Source organism: Telmatherina bonti (genome assembly GCF_933228915.1).
Source record: "Telmatherina bonti genome assembly, chromosome: 6".
NCBI classification, from domain to species: Eukaryota; Metazoa; Chordata; class Actinopteri; order Atheriniformes; family Telmatherinidae; genus Telmatherina; species Telmatherina bonti.
This window is the reverse complement of record NC_136624.1, coordinates 32,971,693-32,996,082: the sequence shown is the minus strand read 5'-3', so window position 1 is coordinate 32,996,082 and position 24,390 is coordinate 32,971,693. Positions and strand designations below refer to the sequence as shown.

The 24,390-nt window shown below is 38.3% G+C and overlaps 1 protein-coding gene across 1 annotated transcript in view; it reads right to left on the bottom strand.

Annotated features, from left to right (window-relative positions):
• The window catches only part of dip2bb (disco-interacting protein 2 homolog Bb), a gene marked incomplete at both ends in the record, with an annotated part of 46,426 nt that overhangs the window by 20,162 nt on the left and 1,874 nt on the right, over positions 1 to 24,390 (bottom strand). The window contains 3 exons of the mRNA XM_079242519.1: positions 114 to 239; positions 4,871 to 5,017; positions 6,216 to 6,287. Of these exons, the coding sequence (XP_079098645.1) occupies positions 114 to 239; positions 4,871 to 5,017; positions 6,216 to 6,287 (345 nt within the window). The remainder of the gene's footprint in view (positions 1 to 113; positions 240 to 4,870; positions 5,018 to 6,215; positions 6,288 to 24,390) is intronic.

The following is a 24,390-nucleotide window of genomic DNA, read 5'->3' as shown; positions in this document are numbered from 1 at the left end:
ATACAACATGACAAAGCATGACTATGCAGCATTGTAACCTCTGGGCTAGATTTCCAACTGCAGTGTCGTGTTAGGAAAAGAGGCAAAAAGGATTGTCTCTTTTAGTGTCATACCTGGTGGTGTGCGAGTTTCAATAGGAGACTGTACGTAGGTGGACCGCCTTTTGGTCGGCATTGGAAGAGCCATCTTCTCTTCCTTATGCTTAGCCAGCGCAGCTTGTACTGCTTCAGAATGGATATCTGCATTGAGAGAGAACAATACACATTCAGTTAGATAAGAATAGTTTCCCTGAAAGATTGATGAAAATATCTCTCTCTGGAGTCACTGTAATAATTAGTCATATAAATGATCCTTTTAAATCCTGCTTGAATAATAGAAGCTACAGGATCCTAACATGCATGATCTGTAGACTAAACTTACATCACTGCCAGCACCTTTACACTGTTATGGTCTAGTTGTTCTTTTGGGTTGTCTCAGTTCCAGTTTCCTGTTCTATTTTGTAGTTTTCTTTGTTTAGTTCCCTCATGTCTTGTTTCCTGTTTTACCTTTGCATTCATCAAGTTCACCTGGACTCAATTGTTTTTTTCAATACACCTGTGTCATCTTCTGTTTCCCTGTATTTTTACACCTTGGTTTCTGTTCCCACTGCTGGTTCGTTGTGTTGTGTTTTGCTTGTCTGTATTGCCTGTGATGTTTCTGTCCTGTCTTCTGTTGAGTTTGTCATTTGGATAAAAGCCTGTTCCTGCATCCCGTCTGCCTCATACCTCTCTGTTACTGCATTTGGGTCTCCACACCTACATAATTCTTGACATTACACGCGTATTTCCAATACCTTTCCTTGGCATAAAACCTCCATTACACAGAGTTAAGGAGCCCTTTCCTTTTAGGGATCAAGTGTTCAAAGTTATTTATTTAGTCTAACATATAACATTTGTCCATTTTCCCTGTTAAACATAATTCCCAGGATCAATATAGTAGTTGACATATGAGGCAGGATCCAATGCGCTGTCTACATGTTTGTTAATGACAGAAACTGCCCACCCAGCAGTCATGCTAACTAGCATGCGTAGCTAGCATAGTTGCTGCTAATTTAAACCACGTTATTTGAACAAGAGAAACTAGAAAAGCACTCGGAGAGCGCAAACTTCTGCCAAGCGCAATGTTAAAGAATCCTTTAAAAAAGTTCCTGGATCCAAATGGGTATCCGGATCGCCACCAAAATTTAATAAGTTCTTCCTTTTCACATTTCCAAAAAACTCATAACCTCCTTGGTGGAGGTAAACGAATGGACAAGGCCAAAGATGACAACTAGGATGAGGCCTTTGCTTGTAGTACAGCTTTTATGTTATTGCAATGGAGCATTTCTTCTTTTCACCCAACTGGAAGAAAATATAAAACTTATTTTTTCAGTTGATTAAATTGGTAAGCTATTGATTATATAAACAGGGGCAACAATAAGATTTAATAATCAGATGAAAGAAGCGTTCCTTCTGTTTGAATGTACAGCTTTTATGGTTTATATTATTGCAATGGAGCATTTCTTCTATTCACCCAGTTGGAAGAAAATATAAAGGTTATTTATTCAGTAGATTAAACTGGTAAGTTATTGATTATATGGACAGGGGAAACAATAAGATTTAATAATCAGATGAAAGAAGCGTTCCTTCTGTTTGAATGATGACAAGCTGCAGGTTTGTTAACCGTTCTCATTTTTAATAGCAGCATCATAGCTTTGTTCCACTAAGATTATGAGGAGTAAGAAGATGACCATGTTCCCCACTGAAGCAGGAAACTGCAAGGAGTGAACAAAGCTGTGTATTAACCCACTCACATGCCTACACACATAAAAATGCACTGAGCAATAAACACACACTCGCTTTCACTTGATTACACCCACAGGCGCATTAAAAAGTACCACGTGAACCATCTGGCAAAATGTAAACCAAAAGACCGCATATGGAGAAGCAAATCCAAAACAAACAACAAACAACCATTTATTATGTCAGTAAAAATAAATGAATTTGAAAAAAAAAATCTGTTTTGTAATTTAAATAAATCATCAACACAGCCCACTCCACAGCAGCAGCGGGGACCATAATTACATAACCGGCACTCTCCTGAACAGACTGCTATGGGCTAAATCATTCTTTCTCATAATGTGCACAAGTCCTCCCTCACCCTGGAGCGTCAGCAGAGGCTGACTCCTCACACATGTCCGGGAAGATAGAGGATGCAGCCTGTCGCCGTGCTGATAAGCACAGCAGGTGTGTTTATGGAGGTTTTGTCAATTACTCCATCTCCAGTCAACACGGACACAAGTGGGCAGCTAGCGTGAGTGCATTGTGGTGTTTGATGCATGTGAAGCAAACTTGAACTTGTTTATAGGACAAGAATTTTTAAGCACAAAGACAGCAGCATCAAAAACCATTCCAGTGGCTTGTTTTTAAGAGGCATAAAAACGGGAGAAAGCCAGGAACTAAGAAGCTGTCCAGTCGATAAAATGACCATCACTTTCCTCCACTATCAAGGATCCTCCAGAGACAGTCTCTGATATTCTTCCAACCTATTTGTTTCTAAGCAAGACGATGCAGATAACTTTCTAACTGTAATGAATGAAATGAAGTAAAAATTGGTCAAAATTCCCTTTTGTTTTGGAAGAAGTATCCACATATTTCTGACATGTTTGGCTGTGAAATTGGCACGTCACAGAAGAGTCATCTCCTAGCCAAGCTGAGAGCTGCGTTCTCAGAGCGGCCTGTCAGGTTTCTGTTTCTCACAGCAGCATATCATTTCAGTAGCTTTAAAAAAACTGCAGCATTTCTGAATAAAATATTGCATTTTTGGATGAGCTGCTATGAAAGTTCAGCACAAAACACAAAGGCATAAAAAGAAAGGTTTAAGCAGCTACTGACTGGATCATCACGAACTATTTCAGGATGAGGTGTTTCCAGCTGCATTGCTGGTAAATTAAATTTACTGCTACACATCTGCAAAACCACAGAGATTCCTACAAACCTCAGTTTATTTTGTGTTCAATTAAACATTATGTTAATTATAGAATGGGGTAATGAAAATGATGAATATTACGACTAATAACTTCAGTTTTTTAGCACTTACTATAAACACATGACCAGTTAAGATAACCACTCAGCAACACAGAGATATTTACAGCCTGTACTATGGCTTGTTGCATACAACTTTTATGATGATGGTATTTAATAGTTTATGTACCATCCCTGACTGGGCATTTTCCATATTTGTCATTTAGAATGAGAGGAAAAATCTCCATTGAACATATAATGTACAATACAGTTAAATAGGAATATATTGTGCATGATGTATACTAGGGCTGTGATGATATGCTTTTGTCCCGATTCGATTCGATTCCGATTTTTTAGGTGCCGATTTGATTTAAATTGCAATTCTCACAATTCTTTGATTTTGCTGATTTTTGTAGATTAAAAACAAAAAAAAGTAAAAAAAAACTTATTTTTGCTCTTCATTTTTCTTCATTTCTATTAGGAAAAAACAACACAGTAGCCAGACCATCATTCTGCTGCTATAATGCCCAAGAAGACAAGTTAAAAGATCAATAAAAACAATCAAAATGACATAAATTTTATAGTAGATTAATTTTTTTATTCAGAAAAAAAATAGATTTTTTAACAAAAAATCTATTTTAAAATTGTGAAGCAAAAAAAATCCAGATTTTCGATTTGATTTTTCCACCCCTAATGTATACACACCATCCATCCAACCCATTTTCTTAACTGCTTAGTCCAATCAGGGTCGCTGGGAAGCTGGAGTCTCTTCCAGCATTTATTGGGCGAGAGGCATCGTACACCTCGGACCGGTCGCCAGTCCATCGCAAAGCGTGTACACAACATATTATACAGACATATTGATAAAAATGATAAAAAATTATGAAGACTGTGTCTTTTCCGTTTGACCAAAAGATGTGTGCACAGTATAATCACTGGCCACAAAAAAAAAGGAAATTTGTGATTGGGCTATTATTTAAAAATTTTAATAATACCAATTGGTAATTTCTTATAGCTCATTGTAAAGGTGACTAACAAGGCTTTCTGGCAATGTATATTCCTCAAACATATCCTATTAATGCAAGAGAAAAATAATTAATTAAACACAAATGTTCTTAAAATTTTTTTTATCATCATTGTAAAGCTTTTAGCACTTTAATAGAAAGATAAGGACATTTTGACCCAATCTCATTTTAGGCTTTGTCTTCTCTCCTGATCTTTGGTTGAAGCCTATGTCTTCTGTCTTAAATTTTTTAATTATCTTATATGATTAAATACAACTAAGTTGTTTCTCTGTCGGAAGAATCTAATTAGACTAAAACTGACAGACTTTAGAAGAGTCTGTTTTTATACTTAGCCTGCTGGAGTATGCGGGTGTTTCCCATTAAAAGACAAGAAACAGCACAGCATCAATCTGGAGACAGATTATTTATCATAATGTTAACCTCAATGAACATCCTCTAATAATTCTTCCATGTGTGTTTTGTGCTCTTTCACCTCAACTCCTCAGCTCAGTTTTGCAGAGTCAGGTTCTTCCACTCCAGATTCGTATTATTCTGCTGTCCATGCAGCTTTGGCACACATAGCCAGGCGGTGACATCACTCCGTAGTCAGAAGCGGGGGTCCAAGCTGATGGCTTCCCCAGCTGCAAAACTGAACTGCCCTCACAAAAACAGATTTCCAATTTGCTCTGGTATAATTGGCCCCTCTGAGACAGCCGGGAGTCTGATCTTAAAAACAGGCTGGCTCAAGAGGTGAAGCTGACGCAAGCCCATCAGAGCTGTAAGGAATACAGGACGCAGGATGCAGTCTAGGTTTTTGATGCTGACCTGATCTGTAGCGGTCATCTCTGGTTCCCCCACTGCGATGTGTTCTGCGAGTCCGACGTTCACGGTACCGGGATGAGCTGACAGGGGGAGGGGCGTGACTGGAGGAGCTTGGAGCAGGAGGCTGTACATCATTCTGAGGGGGCGACACTGTCAAACAAGCACAACAAACATGCCTTAGTACAAGAGGTAAGAGGTAAACTTAGTGATAGCTTCAGCGACCATTTCTCTGAACAGTCTGGTTTCCATTCCAAGTAGTCCCCAAGGAGTGGAACCTCTTCATCACACAGTGGAAATAAGACTTAAACCTTGATTTGGTGATGTACGAGAGTACTTGAAGACCCCGTGGAACTAGATTTTATGGATAATGTATCTTCTGGGTAATTTACAGGACATGTCTGAATAAAATCATTTAATTAGTCATAGTAAAGGTAATTCAGAGGCTGGATATGTTTGTATCAGATAGTCGTTTTTTGAAAAAATGTTGTGGACTACCAAACCTCATTTGTCACCTGGTTATTTCACAAAGTTTGACCAGGAAATCTGAGACTAATGCAGTCGTTCCCAAACTCTTAAAGCTACGACCCCCAAGATACATACATACATTGGTGATCGCAACGCACCTAAATGTAAGGTTTAAAAACTGTCAGAATCCTCATAAATAAGGAGTATAAAGTTTTTAATAGTGGATTCAGTTCATCACTGTGAGGAGCACCTCCATGCTTAAAACCAGCTTGTCTTGCTGAAAAAATGCTAAATTTGTATTTTTAATATGGCAAGAGTAATTACTTTGTTTATACTTTGTTTATGTAAAACTAACATGTTATTGTGTTGTTTCCAAAGTCTATTCGTTTTGCATTCACACATTAATTTTAACTGCTCTAATAAAAAATCCAAGATTTATTTGATAAACTTCAGGTGACACCCTGAAATCACATTGGGACCCCCATAGGGTCAGGACCCCCAGTTTGAGAAAGGCTGGACTAAATGATGCACCACTGTCACAGTTGTAGGATTGATCTGATCCATCTCCCACTTGCATGTTTACTGCATAGCTCAGCTGCATCACTGGCATCACTGGCAAGGAGATGCCTGCTCTACAGATGTGTGAGTTTACAAATGTTGCTAAGTGAGTTCACAGTAGGATGGTGACCAAAAATATTTAATCTCTGCAGAGAAAAATTTAGTTTAGTTTGTTTAAAAAAAATCAGCTGTGACTGTCTTGTGGTTAAATTGAGATGTCAACAAAGCAAAGGCTAAAATCTACATCTTGTTTGCATTTACATATAATGAAAAATACTTTGAGTGTGATCAAAAAGGATTTTAAAATCATGTGATCAGTTCGTACCTGGAGTATGGATTATGTAAGGAGCCAGGAGTTTCGTCCTTTTCTTCTCATAGCCCTTCTGTGTGATGTCACCTGAAAAAAAACCCCCAAAATGTTAATAAAATTCAGACAAATGTGCTCAATAAATACCAAACGCTAAACTATTCTACATCAATGAGCAACTTTTCTGCACTTGGACTGATGAGTCTGAAGAAAGCCATCAGTTCAAATACAACAACTGTAATGAAGGAGGGAGTAAGAGCGATAAGAGAAAAGATAGAAAGGAAGAGGATGAAAACAGATGGATGCACACAGTGTTGCAGTAATCTCTCGAGATAGCTGCGGGCGTCAAAGATGTGGCTCAGTGCCAGCCTCAATGAAGTGAAAAACAAAACAAGACTAATTCTGGACACATACGGAAGCGTGGGCAAGAAAACGGAGGATTCAGAGACAGTGAGAGAAAACCAAGAGGTATGATTGCAGAGGAGACACAGGGAGATGAAACAGAAATGCAAAGAGAACAAAGGAGGGAAAGATGATGGTGATAATGATGAGAAGGGGGAGGCCAGGAAGTCAGAAGGGAGTGATCATACATCCGGGGGAAAGAGGAAGAGGAATCCCGAGTCACGGGATGACTTGAACTTGAGTCAAGTTGTAGTCAAACGCAGTGTCCAGTAAACGCCCCCTTCAATCCCTCCTGCTGACAGCCCATCTGCATCTTCCTCCATCCCACCAGACTCAACATAGGCTCTCTGCTGACTCTGACGCCATGCAATAACGCTGCCAAACTCCTCTGTGGGTAAAGCTGTCAGATTTTCAGACGCATGAAAAAGCCATCATCAGATGCCGCCCTCACTTTGCTCGTAGCAGTGAGAAGCAAAACAGTATTAATCATAAGGCTGCTTTTCAGCTCCTCTCAGACTCTGTCACGATGACTGATTCAACGATGAGGAACTGAAATATCATCTTAATTATCTCAAATTATTATATTTTATAGAAAAAAAGGTTATTGAGATAGTTTTCATGTCAGTCTCAGACCTCAGTAATGCTATGTGTGTGTTCTGCACACAGCTTTTTACAGGTGATGCTTATGGGACATGTGGTTGTATTTAATGTAGTTAACTTATATGATTTTATCTCTAAGAAATGCACAACACCGCCTTTTTATTTATAAAGCCCTTACTTATTATGCAATCTTTGAGAGTTTTTTTTTTTTTGCACTTAATATCTGAGATAAAATAAGGTCCTTAATCACTGTTGTAACTTCTGGATATTTAAAAAAAAAACTGGATTTAAAACTTTTAATTGTTTTGTGTTAGTATATGAATTGTATCATATAATTTTTTTTTATTTTGATGTATTTTCACTAAACATTTACAATGTTTGCAGATTTGGTTTTAAATGATTTAATGTTATTCCATGTTGTTCGATATTGTGATATTTTCTGATTAGGAAGTTACTCTAGCTTTATTTAATTAATGGCATAAATTTACCATCTGGCTTGCTGTTTATTGTTTCTACGATGTAGTTTAATGTTTAATGTCAGCTGAATGAATTATGGTGATTCAGTAACACCAAATCTGAATGAGGGTGTTGAATATGTTTCTATGAAAATGTTAATCAGTCAGGATCTGATCACACTTTACAATATCACCTCTTGAAACTATAAGCTTTAATCTGAAATAAAAAAAACAACAATATTTCAGTACGCTGAAACGCAAAGGCCTCATGACCCAGATGTTGTCTTTTCTAAGTTTCACAAAAGAGGATGACAGAGATTAGACAAGGATTTTCTGGCATCTAGACATGTAGTCAGCAACGCAACTACTTCTGCAGGGTGCAGTATACATTGATCTTTGTAAGTTACACTGGCAAATAACTGTTACAAGTCATTGGACCTTATACTTGCTAATATGATAAAACCAAAGTATGATGATAAAACAAGCTATACACAAACAGTTTTGCCCTTTTATATATAAATATGTGTGTGTGTGTAAGTATGTATGTATGTCCCTATAGACCCAACAAAACATTTTCACGCATCTCTAAAGCCTGAAGCGGCATTAGGAAAAATTTATGTCATCATTTTGAAGACACAGAACAAAGATATTTTCAATAAATCGTGTTTTCCTTCTGGGTAAAAGCAATAATTTCCAATAAAATCCCCCAAAATGAAGTTTTTTTTATCTGTAACAGTGGCAAAAAAAGGTTAAATAGGTGTACTCATTTCTATTGAGTTGTATGGGGATGATTTGGTATATGGACTTGTACTTATAGCACTTTTCTAGTCATGCAAACCATTCAAAGCACTTTACACTACTTGTCACATTCACACATACACTCATACCCCGATAGGCACATCAGGGGGCAGCTTGGAGTTCAGTGTCTTGCCTTAGGACACTTTGGCATATTTAGTCAGGGGAATCGATCCCCCAACTTTCCAGTTGAAGGACAACTGCGCTTCTTCCTGAGCTACAGCCGAATTCAAAAGCTGTTCAGGGTTTTTTGTTTAAAGGCTGACTTACAGTCAGTCTTCATGGAATAAACAACATTATATCTTACCTCTACTTAAAATCTTACCTGAAAATTAAGAATATAATTTGCAAATGAAAATCAAATCAATCAAATCAAACTTTATTTGTATACCACTTTTCATACAAAAGCATATCAAAATGCTTAACATTAAAAAATTAAAAACAGTTTCACACTTAAAAACGCACACACACACACACACACACACACACACACACACACACGTTACCCACACACGCACACAACTCAACCCTTCCCCTGACCATTGATGCCAAAATAAAAACGAATGACTTTAGGATTCTGTCATCTGTATCTGGATTGACACTGCTGTGAGGAAACTACATCTGGGGAATCCGTCGATGTCAAAGAATGACATTAAAAACTGCAAATCTAGTCTTTGAGAAAAGCTGCTGAGTTTGCACAAATAGAAATGAATCCATATTTGCACAGAAACAATATTAATGTGCTCTTAGGGACACAAAATGTGGGAGCTCAAACTAGACCAACATTGCTGACGACAGCTCCACCAATTTTTACCTTTAACCCAATTTTTCCCTGGAATACCCGCGATAAGCTTAATAATATCCCATATATATATATATATATATATATATATATATATATATATATATATATAAAAATATATATACATATATATATATATACACATATACATATACACATATACATATACATATACATATATATATATATATATATATATATATATATATATATATATATATATAAATATATATACATATATATATATATATACACATATACATATACACATATACATATACATATATATATATATATATATATATATATATATATATATATATATATATATATATATATATATATATAAATATATATACATATATATATATATATACACATATACATATACATATATATATATACATATATATATATATATATATATATATATATATATATATATATATATATATATATATATATGTATATATACCTCTATTTGCGAGCTTTAAGCCAAGACAGCATCCTTAAGCGTTTTTACACATCGAGACAGAAAAATCCCAATGCTGCAGCATGACTATGGACACACAAGGAATAGCAACAGAGCTCCTGTTTGCACATCCTGTAGAGGATTTCGCCTGACAGCCTTCTCCAACATAATTTCTTGTCGGGGACCAGGGAGCTTTTTTCTTCAGGAAAAAAAAAAAAAAAGAAAGAAAAGAAAACACTTCCATAAGTAATGCATGAAGAGTACAGTTGGCCGCACTCAGTCACATGATTTATTTTTAGCTTGTGTGAACAGGCAGTTTCTCTGCAGAAAGACTGAGAGAGAGGGATGGAGTCGGAGATGGGGGGGAGGGGTTAGCGTGGCATTAAATGAAACTCAATGTAATCACTCTTCCATCTGGATGATTTGGATTTCATCTGTTTTTGTAGAGCTTGCACCGTCAGACACCAGCAGCTGGAGATGAAGGGTTAAACCTCTGCAAGACGAGTGCAATTTATCCGTGAAACTGCAGGTAAACATGTTAGAACGATAATATGAAAATGAACACGCTGGTGCTCACAATTTACACTCAAAAAAAGCAGTGAATGAAATCTGCTTAAGAGTCCGAGCACAACTCCATCAAGCAGGAGAGGGCCGGACTTGTTAACCCACTTTCCCAGAGTGACCCAGTCATGTCTGTCCCAATGGCGGAGGTCACAATCACACTATTTCAGTATTGAGCTTCATATGTGATTTCCACAGCGCTCCTCTTTCCTTCTGGTGTAATGAGAGAACACCTCTCCGTTTTGTTTTTTTTTTTTATTCTCCACCAGCTAAATGAAGAAACATCAAAGCTGTGCCTCCTCTCAGCCTCAAACACTCTCATACTTTCTAGCGTCGGATTATTTGAATTGTGGTGAGGCTGCTCTTTCCTTTTACCCTGCAGGCACTCAGTCTGAATAGTAATTAGCCACTGATCTCCGTCCTTTTTTTTCTCTGTGCCACACTTTGTCACATTGCACTCAGTTGCTCTCTCATGACAACAATTTAGGTTCATGTGAACACCTGCTTGCAGAAAATATAACAGGTGAGGCACGAGATGTAACAGCAAACAGAGAATTTCAACACAACATCGTCTATAACCACTGAGCATTGAGCATATGATCAAACCTTCCTAATGTAATGTACAAAATCAGCAACTGCAGCAGATAGGCAAGATAAGACTGAGGACGACTCCCCTCTTTGGCACTGCGGCACCTCTGCCTTTTGTTAAAGTCTGTTATGTCCGAGGGGGTTGTTGTTTCTTTAGAAAACTGAGGCCTTAAGAGTTAGCATGGTTTTTATGTATGGAATAAACATCCTTCCGAATCCTCCCAGCGGCCTCTTTTCAGCTGCATCTAACTGGACCCACAAGAACTACCTAGAGTTTGACATGAATTATTGATGAATGAAGACTTACTAAAACCCTTTATATTATGAAGACACTTTAACACACATGCAGATGGGGTTTAAGTGATCAAGCATTTATTGCAGTCATTGTTACGGCCTCCAGGAGTTGTTTTGGATCATTTTTCCTGATGGGGCTGCTTTAGCAAAGTCATGATGACTGATGTGAAAGAGTTTACTGGTATCAGGCCACAAACATCTCTGCTGAGCTGAGGGGCGACCACATCAAGAAAATATTTTAACAGCAGCTGTAATGACTACAATGTGAGCATCCATTTTGCTGCAGACACCATGCAGCTCCAGTTGTACCCAGACCCAGAATTTAGCTTTATGTAACTGCCATGTTGAACAGAAAGAGGGTGAGAGTTCACACCATGCTGAAAAGAAAATAGTAATGAGGGGAATTGAACAGAGTTATGTCAACTAACTTCATCAGAGGAGAAATTTTTTATATTTTATTCATGCTTCACGCATCAATATTAATGATTTAATGACTTCCTGGCACTTATCAAACAGGATGCACGTCAGAGACTCTGTCAATACCAGAGACCACATGGAAATGTGTGGGACTTAAACTGAGACTTTTCTTTGCACTGAATGTCAAATTTCCAACCTTTTAGCGAGTTAAATGAAGTAGCAGCTGACAGCAAAGAGTTGATGAGTTCAGAAGAAAAGTGTTTCCCACATCCTAAATAAGCTCACATATAAAATGCAGGCAGAAAACCAAAGTATGTGACATTACTTTATTCTGTCCATCCATCTATGGATTCATTTTCTTAACCGCTTCCAATTAAGGGTCGTGTGGAAGCTGGATTCTATCCCAGCAATCACTGGGCAAGAGGCAGGTCACCAGTTCATCGCAGGCCCAACACAGACACAGAACCATTCACGTCACACTCACTCTAACTTAATTCCAGTTTAAATTAACAGAAAATGAATGAGCGAATGAGGTATGGAGTGAACACTTGAAGCTGTACATCTTTCAGCATCAGGGAGGAGAGGACAGGATCCTTGTCGTACTTTGACTGACATTCATTTCAGTGGTTTAAAAAGTGACCCCAGTGACATCATCCGCTGCTTTCACTGGCATCACAGTCATGCTGTGAAATCTGTCACTGCTTTGAACTGGCATTATATTCACAACCATGTTGTTATAGTTATTAGTAGATGGTCCTTTATAGTCTGGTCTTGTTCTGAAGTCATTAAACAGATTTTTTTCACATTAAGGATCATTGTAACATAATGTCTGTTGAACTTTCTGCTTTACATCAACGCTGACATTATCTGCTAAGATATCTTCATATATGGGGAGTTCTCCGAAACAAGAGGAGACTATAACAGACTATAAGAGTGGCAGACTATAAATCATGATGCCTTGCAGCATCTTTTGCAATTTCTTTGCAGAATCACAGCTGTATTATTCTATTCAATTCAATTCTTTGGTCACTTGGCAGATGCTTTGATCCAAACTTAGATGTAGTGATGAAATATAAGTGATAAATTAACCATAGCAATCAACCTAACATGCATGTCTTAGGGGTGGGGGGAAGCTGGAGTAGCAAGAGGGAACCTGTACATGCATGGGGAGAACATGCAAACTCCACACAGAAAGGCCGCTGTTCAACCCCAGCCGAGGCTCGAAGCAGAAACCTTCTTGCTGTGAGGCTGCAGTGTTAACCACTACGCCACCATGCTAGAAATCTGTGGATAATAATGGATGCAGACATCAATTTCACCACCCAAAATAAATCAATAACATCAGCAGCCTTTTACCACTTGGAAAATTTAGCTAAAATCAAAGGAATAGTGTCCAAACTTGATTTAGAGAGACTACTTCACGCATTTATCTCTAGCAGATTAGATTATTGTAATGGTTTGTTCACTGGCGTGTATCAATGAGTCTAGAAAACTGCAGTATATTAAAAATGATGCTGCTTGAGTCCCGAGTACAGCCAGGAAATACAATCATATTATCCTAATGCTAAAGTCTCTGCACTGGCTTCTTGTTGCCCAGAGAACTGGCTTCTAAATAGCTCTGCTTGTGTACAAGTCCTTTAAAAGTCTAGCGCTGATGTATATTTCTGACATGTTGGAACAATATGAACTACCTCGGGCTCTGAGAAACTCTGGGAGTAACCTCCTGGTAGTTCCCAGAGTCCGGACTTAACATGGTGAGGCTGTGTTTCAGTTCTATGCAGCTAAAGTCTGGAACAGTCTGCCTGATGATGTGAGACAAATGTCTAGTTTGGCGATGTTTGGGACATTTTTCATTAGTTGTGCTTATGGAAGCTCAACTTTTTGTAAATTCTGTACCATATGCTTTAAACTTTTCATTGCTTTTTAAATGCTTTTTTATTTCTGTTTTTTATTGTTTTATTGTTTTATATGGTTTTATTTGTGTTTGCTGTAAGGAACATTGAGTTGTTGTTTTTTTTGGAAATGTCCCCTATAAATATATTTTCCTTGCCTTTTGTTATTATTATTATTGTTGTTGTTGTTAATAATAATAATAATAATAATAATATTATTATTATTATTATTATTATTTAATCTTGTGTATGACGTTTCTGAGATGGACATAATGCATATCTGTGTACCTAGTCCACAGGGTCTGCATGAAACAATTTTATGCTAAAAATCCATGGTGAAAATGTAAAAAAAAAAAGAAGAAAAAAAAAAGTCATTACTCCTAAGAACCACTTAATTATTATTGACTTTAGGATTCATTAATTTATTGATTGGTGAGAAATGGTTCACATCAGCAGAAGCTTCCTGTGTTTGTTTGTTTGTTTATTCACATGTGTTTTATTTATCAATAAATATCTAAACTATGCAATGATTTATATCACCAGTTTAAAGTGGTTTATTGTGGACCGCTATAACTATAGTAAAGAACTAATTCTGTATGAGAAATTTAAAAAAAAAAAAAAAAAAGCAGACTATTTCTAAAGTCTTTCATTGCTTTTTCATTTTTCTTTACTGTGCTTGTGAACATGTTTGTTAAAGAACAGTTCAACATGCAAGTCGATGCAGGACACCAACTGCGTTCATAAGGACAAACTATGTGGCTGACTTATGGCTGATAATCAGAATTACGGAGCTTTTTGAAACCTTGAACCTTTTACTCTTGTCCTTCACTCTAAGCTGTTTTACGGTTGGAAATACACTGTCATTGCACAACATCTCACATACAGACAGGTGTCGGCTTGCCCTGCAGCACTGGATTCAGAAACATTTCTTCTTAGTCTCAGCTTGACCAAATCTGTATGGTTGTAGAGATAAAGATAGTTCTGGTGACCCTGGCGACCTGTCCAGGGTGTACCCTGCCGCTCTCCCAACTGGACCAAGCGGTTGAGAAAATGGATGAATGGATGGATAGTTACGGTGAATTCCTTTCAGTTTCAGGAATTGAACATCTGCTTTGCACTGAAAGAAAACATGAACATCTCCTGTATAATGAAACCTCAGAGTGTTACAACACTACTTTCCTCAAAGCAAAGCTACGTGTGTTCACCATTAGCAACTCAAACAATAAAACTGGCATTACTGGCACTGGTGAGTACATGAAATCCTTTTCAAAAGCTGAAAGCCTTAACAGACACATACACACCCTTACACACGTTTTTTCTGCAGTGCTCAAATAATTCTCTCTCTGTGAAACAGCAAGCTGGGTGCGGCCAACTCAGGTAACAGAGCACATCAAGTGTTCCTCTACACAGTCATTAAGCCAAACGGGAACAGGGAGTGAGGACACACACACACACACACACACACACCTACACATTACACAAATGTGGTCCACACACACTCCGGCTGGCACCAGAGGGCCAGGAGTGGTAATAACAAGCCTTACAAAGCAAATAGGCAAATAGGTATAAGGAGGTAAGTAAAAGGAGGGAACTGTGACTCAGCCAGTAACACACACACACACACACACACACACACACCTGCCATTCATTTCCAGCCGTCAGCTTTTTCCATGTTTTGTTGTGTTGCTGACAGAATGATGGAAGAAGGTGTGGTTGAACCACCAGATATACTACACCTCACACGCTACTGTACTGAGAGTAACGCTGTGAAATACTGAATGTGAGTAACAGTCATGACAAATAATGACAAACTGGTATTCACTGTGGGAAAAAAACATAACAAACAACAAAAAAAACCCTTTTTGAGTTTAAGATGACACTAAGCGTTCAGTGTGATCGCACAACTCTGGTTGAACTTTGCAAAAGCAGCCATGCTTGATCCTCCCCATTAACTTAAAGAGAAAACATAAAAAATAAACATTGAAACATTTATTTTAAAGTACTTCAGGAAATGACCAGCTAAGTGAATGTGTGGTGTGGATGAGGTGATCAAAACTTTCTGGTGAGTTTCTTGCTATGAAAACACTTTGTTCCCAAACTAGCTGTGACTGAAGGATGATGTAGCCTCCCTGTCTCAGAAACAAGGCTATTTAGGGCCAAATAATTGGATTAAACTCAGGGATTTGAGTTCAACGTGTCTGATCTCCTGACAGCATGCGCTGCCTGCCTGACTGCAGTCTACGTTGCTGCTTTGCTGGGTCAAAGGTGAAAATAACGGCAAGCAATACTGTGAAGAGTTGCACATACTGCAGAAGAACTCAAATGCTGATAGAAAAATAAAAAGTAGAGCATCTGACGGGTTTTTCCCCACACCAGTGAAAAAGTGGAAGCCTCTCATTCGCATCTTTTCTCGTCCGAAGTTGTCACATAACAGTAATTGAGGTCAAGGGGGACTCAAGTGGTGTTCTCTGTCAGTAGGAACCTTTTTGTGGTTCTTATTACTGCTGAAGATGTTTCACTTTATTTTTGTTTAAGCTCTGATCTGATTTGTTGTCTCTTAATGTCCAGCATCATGAGACCAAAACGAAGATGGACATTAGCTCATGAAGGAAAAGTCATTTCAATTTAAAACTTACAATGTATAAGTTTTCATTGATTGCATGTTTACCTGCCTTACTTTTGTACTTTTTGAACTCCTAAAATGCCATAAGTTTTGTAACCAGGTCCCAAAGTGCACAAATGGGGGTCAACAAAAATCTGCAATATAGTATATATAATATCCATTGTCACAAAAAAAAAAAAGCCACTTATAAGGCCACATCTTGTGCATCTACTCAGTTTTAGTCCATGTGCTGTATGATTTAATGAGATGGAAGAGCTGCAGTAATGGAGTAGTTCAGGATAAACATGAACTACTCCACTAATCCTGATTTTTCCTGCAACATTTCATTACAGAAACATGTCTGAGAAGCACCACAGTGCAGATAATTTGTCCATTTTTTCAAATTAAAAGTAAGGCTATATGTTGATAGTTATCCTAATTTTGTTTTAAACATATTATTTGGTCAGAAGCTAGGTAAGGAAAGCATAAAACAAAGTGTGGTCTACACAGGGTGGGGCAGGTGGGTCCACAGCTTTTTGGTGGTTACATGAAGGAGGTCTTCAGGGAAATTAGGTTGGGAAACACTGATCTGTAGTATGAAACTCTATGATGGACGCTATGCGAAATACTGGATGAGGATTTGAAAAATCTGTACAATCCAAGAAAATTCATTATGTTTAAAGTCAAACATTTGTGGTTTATACCACAAATTTAAACACAGATCAGCTGAGCTGAGATTCTTTAAAAAAAACAAAAAAAAAACAAGTTCCATGTGTTCACTAATTTCCTGGCCTTCATGAGGGACGAAATTAGCTTTAACAGTTAATGGACTGCCATTATTCATGAGAGAATCTTCTAGAGTTAGCTAAGAAACAGTTGCATTGCTCTGACACATTCGCAACATCAAGCTTCATGTTTGCTCTGTTAATGGTTTCAACAGCTTCGCGCAGCATTTAGTTGTGTTGCTGTATGAGTGGTTAAAACATAAGGCTGCTTTAATCTGGACAGGCTTGATGGAAAATATACAGACAGGGGGCGAAAAAGGAGCAGGAGTATGGGGGCGCCACATGGGTTGTATCCATGGCAACCAGGCGGCCCATGTGGTGATGGTATGACAGGAATATAAAATGTTAAAGCCATGGTGACAAAACAGGGTGGCAGCAATAAAGATCTGGATGAAACACAATGATAGAAACATGCTGCTTTGCTTTTTAAGGCAAACTTTGATTTGCTTTGTCACAAAGGAGAAAAAAAACATAGGATTTAATGGCAGTGGACTTCCTGACATGAAGCATGCACCGCATGCAGTCAAACTGCTGCTTCTACTTGGCATTATTTAATAATTTAGCAAACAGCGCAGTGACCTAAGCACCGCTCTTCTCTATCAACCACCGTCGTCCTTGTCTGATACTTCTTTGAGCTGAGTTCATTTTAGTTACTGCAAACACAATAAAACCAAACAAACCAGACAAAACATGATGAAAATTATCAAAGGGTGTTGTAAAGTGCAACTTTAAAGGGAGAACAGGTTGAAAGCCCGCCTATGGTTTACAGTGAACTTGAAAGTGAGATGATTCAGCCACCCAGCTGGCAGTGTGTATTCGTGTGGAGGTGTGCACTTGAGTCTCATCTAAATTATTCAGACATTTTTGTAGTCATAGCTTCAGTGCATTCTTAGCAGCGTTACAGTGTTTATATGTGTGTGTGGGTAGATGTTCAAGGTAAAAATTAGAAATGTTGCGTTTTATGTAATAAAAGAACTCCAAACCTTGATAGCTGGGTGCTTTTGTGTGACACAAGTGCTGCAAGAGTCTCCCATTTCTTGATGTAAGAGCAAGTATGTAGCCTGAAGGACTGAAGATCAGAGGATAGTTTCTCTCTGCACAATTATTGAACTAAAGCAGCTTCCTTCCTGTCCCTGTCACTGAAGAGGGCACACACAAATAATACAACATGTTGCGGGTTCTGTAACACATGGGAACACAGTGTGTACAGCCTCTTTTAAAGACAAAACAGAAGGTTCTTTACTTTTTCTTTAATCAAGGAATCCCATGAAATTTCTCAACCAAAAAAAAGTATCCTTGTAAAAACATTTTAACTTTACAGACAATGTCTGAAACTACCCTCAAGAGGCAAACGGCAACTTCAGTGCAGCCCAAAGACTGTTCATTAGAGATAACCCAGCAGTTAAAGCTATAGTTGGTAATCTTGCTCAGACATTTTTTTTTTTTTTTTTACTCTGGGTGAAGTGGTTCCTCGTCCTGACAGTAGTCTACACATTTTGTAATCATGAACAATAAGAAATATAGTTCGACCCCTCAGTTTACTGTAAATCTGTAAAAGCTCTGACCAATCCAAACATTTGGACCGAAATGGAGTTGTTCATTTCTTTTATTTTGTAAGTTTCTTCTCCCAGCTCCCCTCCTCCCCCTCCCGCAGCGCATACCTGATAGCTTCACCCTGCATATAAATAGCGAGTTAGGATAAAAAATACAAAGTAGTGAAGAAGAAACTCTGAAGGAAACATGGCTGAGAAAATGCAGGAAGGATTTCCCGACCCGGCTCGGTTTATTTGCCTCCTCCTGCTAAACAGCAGAGAAAGAGAAAATCGTTGGTGGAAGCTGCAAATCAAAAAGCTTTGGGTCGCGGGTCTCAGTGGCGTATCTCAAACAGATTATTGATTAGAGGGGGAGGAGCCAAGACAGGGTGCCACTTTCAAATCTTGCAAGCTCCCCAACATTACCTACCCCAGTAGCTAGGTGGATGGGGTGAATGTCACATGTCCTAAGGGTCGTTCATCACCACTGTCAGACTACAAAATGTCTACAACATATTTCAGCTGATTCGCACTTGTTGGTGAGATAGCTCTCTGACTGGTTAGTCGACAAGGCGGATGAATGAAGTGGAGGAAAGCTTGCCTAGATGCTGGTGATGCTTTAAGACCATAAAATCCTAACAGCCCAGTTTCGGGCTTTATTTCTAACTTTACAGATTTTTGCTGCATGCCTTCCTCAGATCCCTCTCTCATCTTTCTCATTTATCTCCACTGCTTTTTAATGATGCCAACAAATGCTTAATATCAAACACAAATCACACAGCTGTCCTAAGGGACCAGCAGTTTTGTTACTGGGATGACAGTAAGCACTTTAGTCTTAGGCAATATAAAGTAAAACCTACCTTAAATATGGATTGCCCTTCAGCTCAAGATTGTTCCCAACAAAACGACAACTCACAGCATTTACAAGCAAGTAATAAACCCTTTTTTATTTTTAAACCAATGATGGGGTGGGCCTTCTGGCAATCATGCATGACCTTAAAGTTGGTGTATGACCTGCAGTCAGAAGCACGACAGGTCTTCCCACGAGGGGAAGATAAAACATTGTTAATTGTTTTTTCATTTTTAGCTCAAATTAAGCAAATTGTGGGCACAATGATAATAATCTCTGAAAGCAGGTAAGAAGTAAATCTTTATAATAAGCGAGGTGGATGATCAATAAAGAATGTAAAGGTATGTCACACCATGCTTCTTGTGGAGATGGGAGCACCATCTCCTCAGCATAGCTCTTCTGTCATCTCCATCTACTGCAGAAATTTAGGTTTACATCTAAATAAGACAAAGAGCCTCACTCGGAAAAACATAAAGAAAAAACATCCAGTAATTTTTTTGTGTAAAGTTGCACACTAACACACAGACAAATAAACGCTGGTAAGAACGTAAAAAAGTTGAAGCTGGCATCTGATGTCAACTTTATATGTTTTCTAGTGAAATCTTAACTAAAATCCGAACTGAAACATAAATGTAGGGTAGAAAACAAATCTACAAAAAACAAAACTTTAAAAACACGTTAACAGAAAAAGTTGATGCAAAAACTTAGTTTAAGAGACAGACTTTGCATCCAGGCAACCATATGAACAACTAACCATGTGATCACACGAGCTGAATTTGTGTGGTGAGCTGTGATTCAAATGATAAAACCTTTAATCCAGATCACCTACCCTCGAATAAAAGAAATATATATTTTTAATTAGAATTTTCTGTCATGTTGCAATCCATTTTAGAGTTTAGCGACTCAGCAGAGCCTGGGCTTAAACAGACAGGACAGTAAAAGTGGCACTTAAGTAAAGAGGGATTAACGCACAGTGGGCTTTGCAGTCTGAATAACATCACTGAATGTTACCAGCCTTATTTTAGAGGAGTGCATCTTATTTATTTTAAGAACAGAAGACTAAGGCAACACAGCTAAAGGGGCAAAAAGAAGAAAACTGACAGAGAGCTGTTAGTGGTTGAGGGTACAGGAGAGGGAGAGATCCCCAACAGCACTTCAAGCCTAGTGACTCACGGGCTAAATGAGCCAGGCATGTTGCCCCCTGATGCTCTGTGACCTAGATTGAGAGACGCAGTCAGGACTGTAATCTCTCATTTCTCTCCCTCCCTGTCAGTATGGAACAGGCTGATGACATGAAAACCTGCCTCTCCTGCACAGGATCCTGCAGGATCAGGATGATGTTAAATGAAAATATACACATCCCAACATCATCAACTCGGTCACACCAGTAGCTACTGAGATGCTGATCAAATCACAAAATACAGGAAAATTACACAAGTGGAACTGACTTGTGATGCATTTGTTGCCACACACAGGTGCATACATGAGAACAGGCCAGATGCATCACCAGTCATGCATAGAGCTGCATATGGTTAGCATTTTTAAAAACATACAGGTAACTTTAGTATTCCAACCACTATGAAATACATTTCCATTCAAAGCTGCACAGCTATCTATGACCCTTATTGATCAATCTAATACATCAAAAGATGCAAAACTTGCAAGCAAAACTAAGATGATGGGCAACAAACTAATACATGTTAGCATGCTATATAATTTAACTAAAAGTTTGATTGTGTTTCATAAAGAAGCTGTGACCAGAGAAGATATGGATGTGGGACCCCAGTGGGTGTTCTGTGTTTTTTTAAGCATCATGGAGGATTCCTAGCAATTCCTGAGAAGTTTCTATCACTTTGGTACTCTGTTAATTCTGGGGTGAAATTTCTTACTGCAGAACAATATGCACCAATGGCGTAACACTGGGGGAGTACTAACGCCATGGAGGGTGTGCTTGGTTCATAAAAATGTTTCAGTGATTGTTTCATATCAAAGTAACATCCACAAGAATGACAGATACCGGGTTTCACTCCAACATGCACTGTTATGTAATGATCAGTGCTGGATAATCATAGTAAATTTAAGGACAATTTCCTTGTCCTTAAAGCATACATGTTCCTGTTATTCTTTTATTTTTCTTTTCTGCTTGGAAGATGAATTCCATAAATGCACAGGAGACTGATGGTCACAACCAGACTCTAAACAAAAGATGGATGTAGCTGCTGTGACGTCTCCGGCTAGTTTATAAACTGTTTTTGAAGCCTCACATCCGGCATTTTGCCACTGATTGCTTGGTCTGTTTTGGGCCTGATGGGAAAATATTACAGCAAATGGGCAGACCTGGACAATATCACCAATCCATAAAAAGTATAACCACGTCACCTTGGGAATACCTTGGAAAATATGTCATTAAATGCAATTTGCAACATCATAAAGAAAAGTATGAAACTGCATTATGCAAAGATGAAGCCATATGTCAACTCTATGCAGAAACGCTTTAAGTTTCAGATGGATAGAAAAACAGGGGATATATGTTCAAGGGAAAAACGGCTCCATTTTAAGCTGCTTTTGGTGAAAAACAAACATTAGGTGGAATGTGCCAAAACTTAAGAAGAGACATCAGAAGAAAGTGTGAAAGGGAGCATGTGTGATGGTATTATATAAAACTCCCCCAGTTATCAAGTTGTTGTGTCCTTAGGCAAAACATTTCACCCTCCTTGCCTCAGGTGTCGGCATCGCTGGTGTATGACTGCGCCATGATGAATATGTTGGTGATGATCAGAGAGGCCATTAGTGGGGATTAGCTGATAAGTGTCGGTCAGTCAGCAGTGGCAACACAAACTGTACAGCTTACCATCACTGAGGAGTGAATGAATAATGGATCCAATGTAAGCGATTTGTGTTTTGTCAGCAGGAAAGTGGTATATAGATCTAATCCATAACTGTCATTATTATTATTGCTATTATTATTGGGTTGCACTACTATAACTAATGGGTGAGTTGTATGTAAAGATAACATGAAGGAAAAGGCTTTTTATTAAATTTTGAGTAGGATACATTCTGAATAGGTCATTAGACAGAAATCCATCCCTTCTTCCATCCATCCATCCATCCATCCCTACTTATTTCCATGCAAGGACAGGGTTTAAATAAATTCTAAAAAAAAAAAAAAAAAAAAAAAAGTTTATACGCAGAAACAAACTGGATATTCACACTGGAATAGAATAGAAATAAACTTCATCATCGTTGCTGCAGAACCATGACAAGCAGTTTAAGCGTTCAACATTTCACAGCATATTTTAAGAGATACCAACACACATCGAAACTTTATGAACATATATTAGTAATACTTTGTAAAAGAAAGTGCCAAATGGATATTAATTCATTTTCTATACCACTCATTCCAATTCATGGAAAGCTGGAGCCTTTCCCAGCAATTAGCGGGAGAGAGGCAGTGTACACTCTGGACAGCTCGCCAGTCCATTTCATTGGATTATTCTGCAGCACATTTTAATTAAACAAAATATGTGCAGCCTCAAAATATTTAAACAATAAGTTTGGTTACAAAAAAAATGGCCAAACATACTTTTAAATCCTTAAATGAGTGACTGGAGTACAGGAAGATTACACAGGCCAGTTTGATGTTTGACATGCACACCTGAAGTCTGTGTTTTGTGCAGGTGTAACCCGTAATTGCTTTCACAAGCAATTTTCTATGTAAGCTGTATGACTGGAGCTCTTGTATTAAGCCCTTTATATGTTTGCGACTGCTTTACGACAGTCGATTTTCGTACACGTACACAGGTAGGAGAAAGAAAGCGGGTTCAGTCCACCGTAGCTGCAGCAGAGAAAGCTTGTATGTGTTTGGTGTGTAGTCTCATGCCACCTTTTCAACCTCTGATCTTCCCCTGCTAGCCTTACAACGCTTGCAACCTCTAATATCCTCCAGCCGGACGGCGGAGAGGGATTTTTTTTATCTTCTTAGTGGAGAAGAAACGGCGGCTGCTTCATCCTTGTCTTCTCCTCCGTTCTCTTCTTCTGGAACACTTGAGTATTGGATCCATTTCAAGATTTTTTTTTTTATAGAGCTCTATATGTGCACATATTTACATTTTTTTGCTGGCCAGCAATTGCTTGACTTTCTGCTTGAGAGCAATGTGCCTTGCTTATAAAAAACAGCTGAATTAATTTCTTTGTTTGTTGTCTCTGAGTTGAGAAAAAGACTCAATCTTAAAATGTGTTCACATGTGAATGACAGAACAAACTGTTTACTGCGTTTAGTTATATGAGGGAAGCAGACCTCCACTAACCTGTGTCACTATAAGGTAACCATCAGTTCTTTGAACCCTAGTGGTTGGGATCATATTTCTCTACAAAAAGAAAAGAGCACTGCTCGAGTCCAGTAGAATTTTTATAGCTGGATGGGATGGTAAATTGCTATCAGACCCTAAATAAATTCACTTTGTTGCCATTGACTACTGTTTCATTATTTTGTTCCTGTTTAATAAGTATTATGGTTACACAGGCCGTCCACTTATATTATCAGTAACTGTGGAAAGCAAATAGTCTTTGGTCTCTTTGAGCTTTCTGTCAGTCATTTTCACACACTCACATCCAAATCTGCATACATGCCACTGATCAGCCAACCACATAACCACTGTGGTGGACATAAGGCCTACACACATATTTTAGTGCTGAGCAGCTTAAACAGTGGTGGTTTAGAGCTCTAAATTCCAGTCCAGCTCAATCACTAAGACCCTGACCCCCCCCTCAAAGGTTTTCTTTGTATCCTTACAGTCATGCAAGTTCAAGTAGGTGGAGCTCTCTCTCTGATACACACATATACACGCTTACATGCACACTCATACTGCAGCCCACAACTTTTTCTGTGCAAAACAGCAACAAAAAAAAGAGCTTATGCACATTTTCCCTGGTTTGTTGGTAGAGGACGACCATCTATGAAGACAACAATAGGAGGATTGTTGCCATGTAAAAGATATCCATGAGAAAGTTTGGGACTTGCAGGGTGTCCAACTGCTGTCTGCCTTGTGCCATAAGCCCTGTACAGCCTGAGTGCATATTAGGCAGGTGGCAAAGATGCTTCATATCTGTAGAAGTTGAACATACGAAAAGGAGGACATCTGGATAG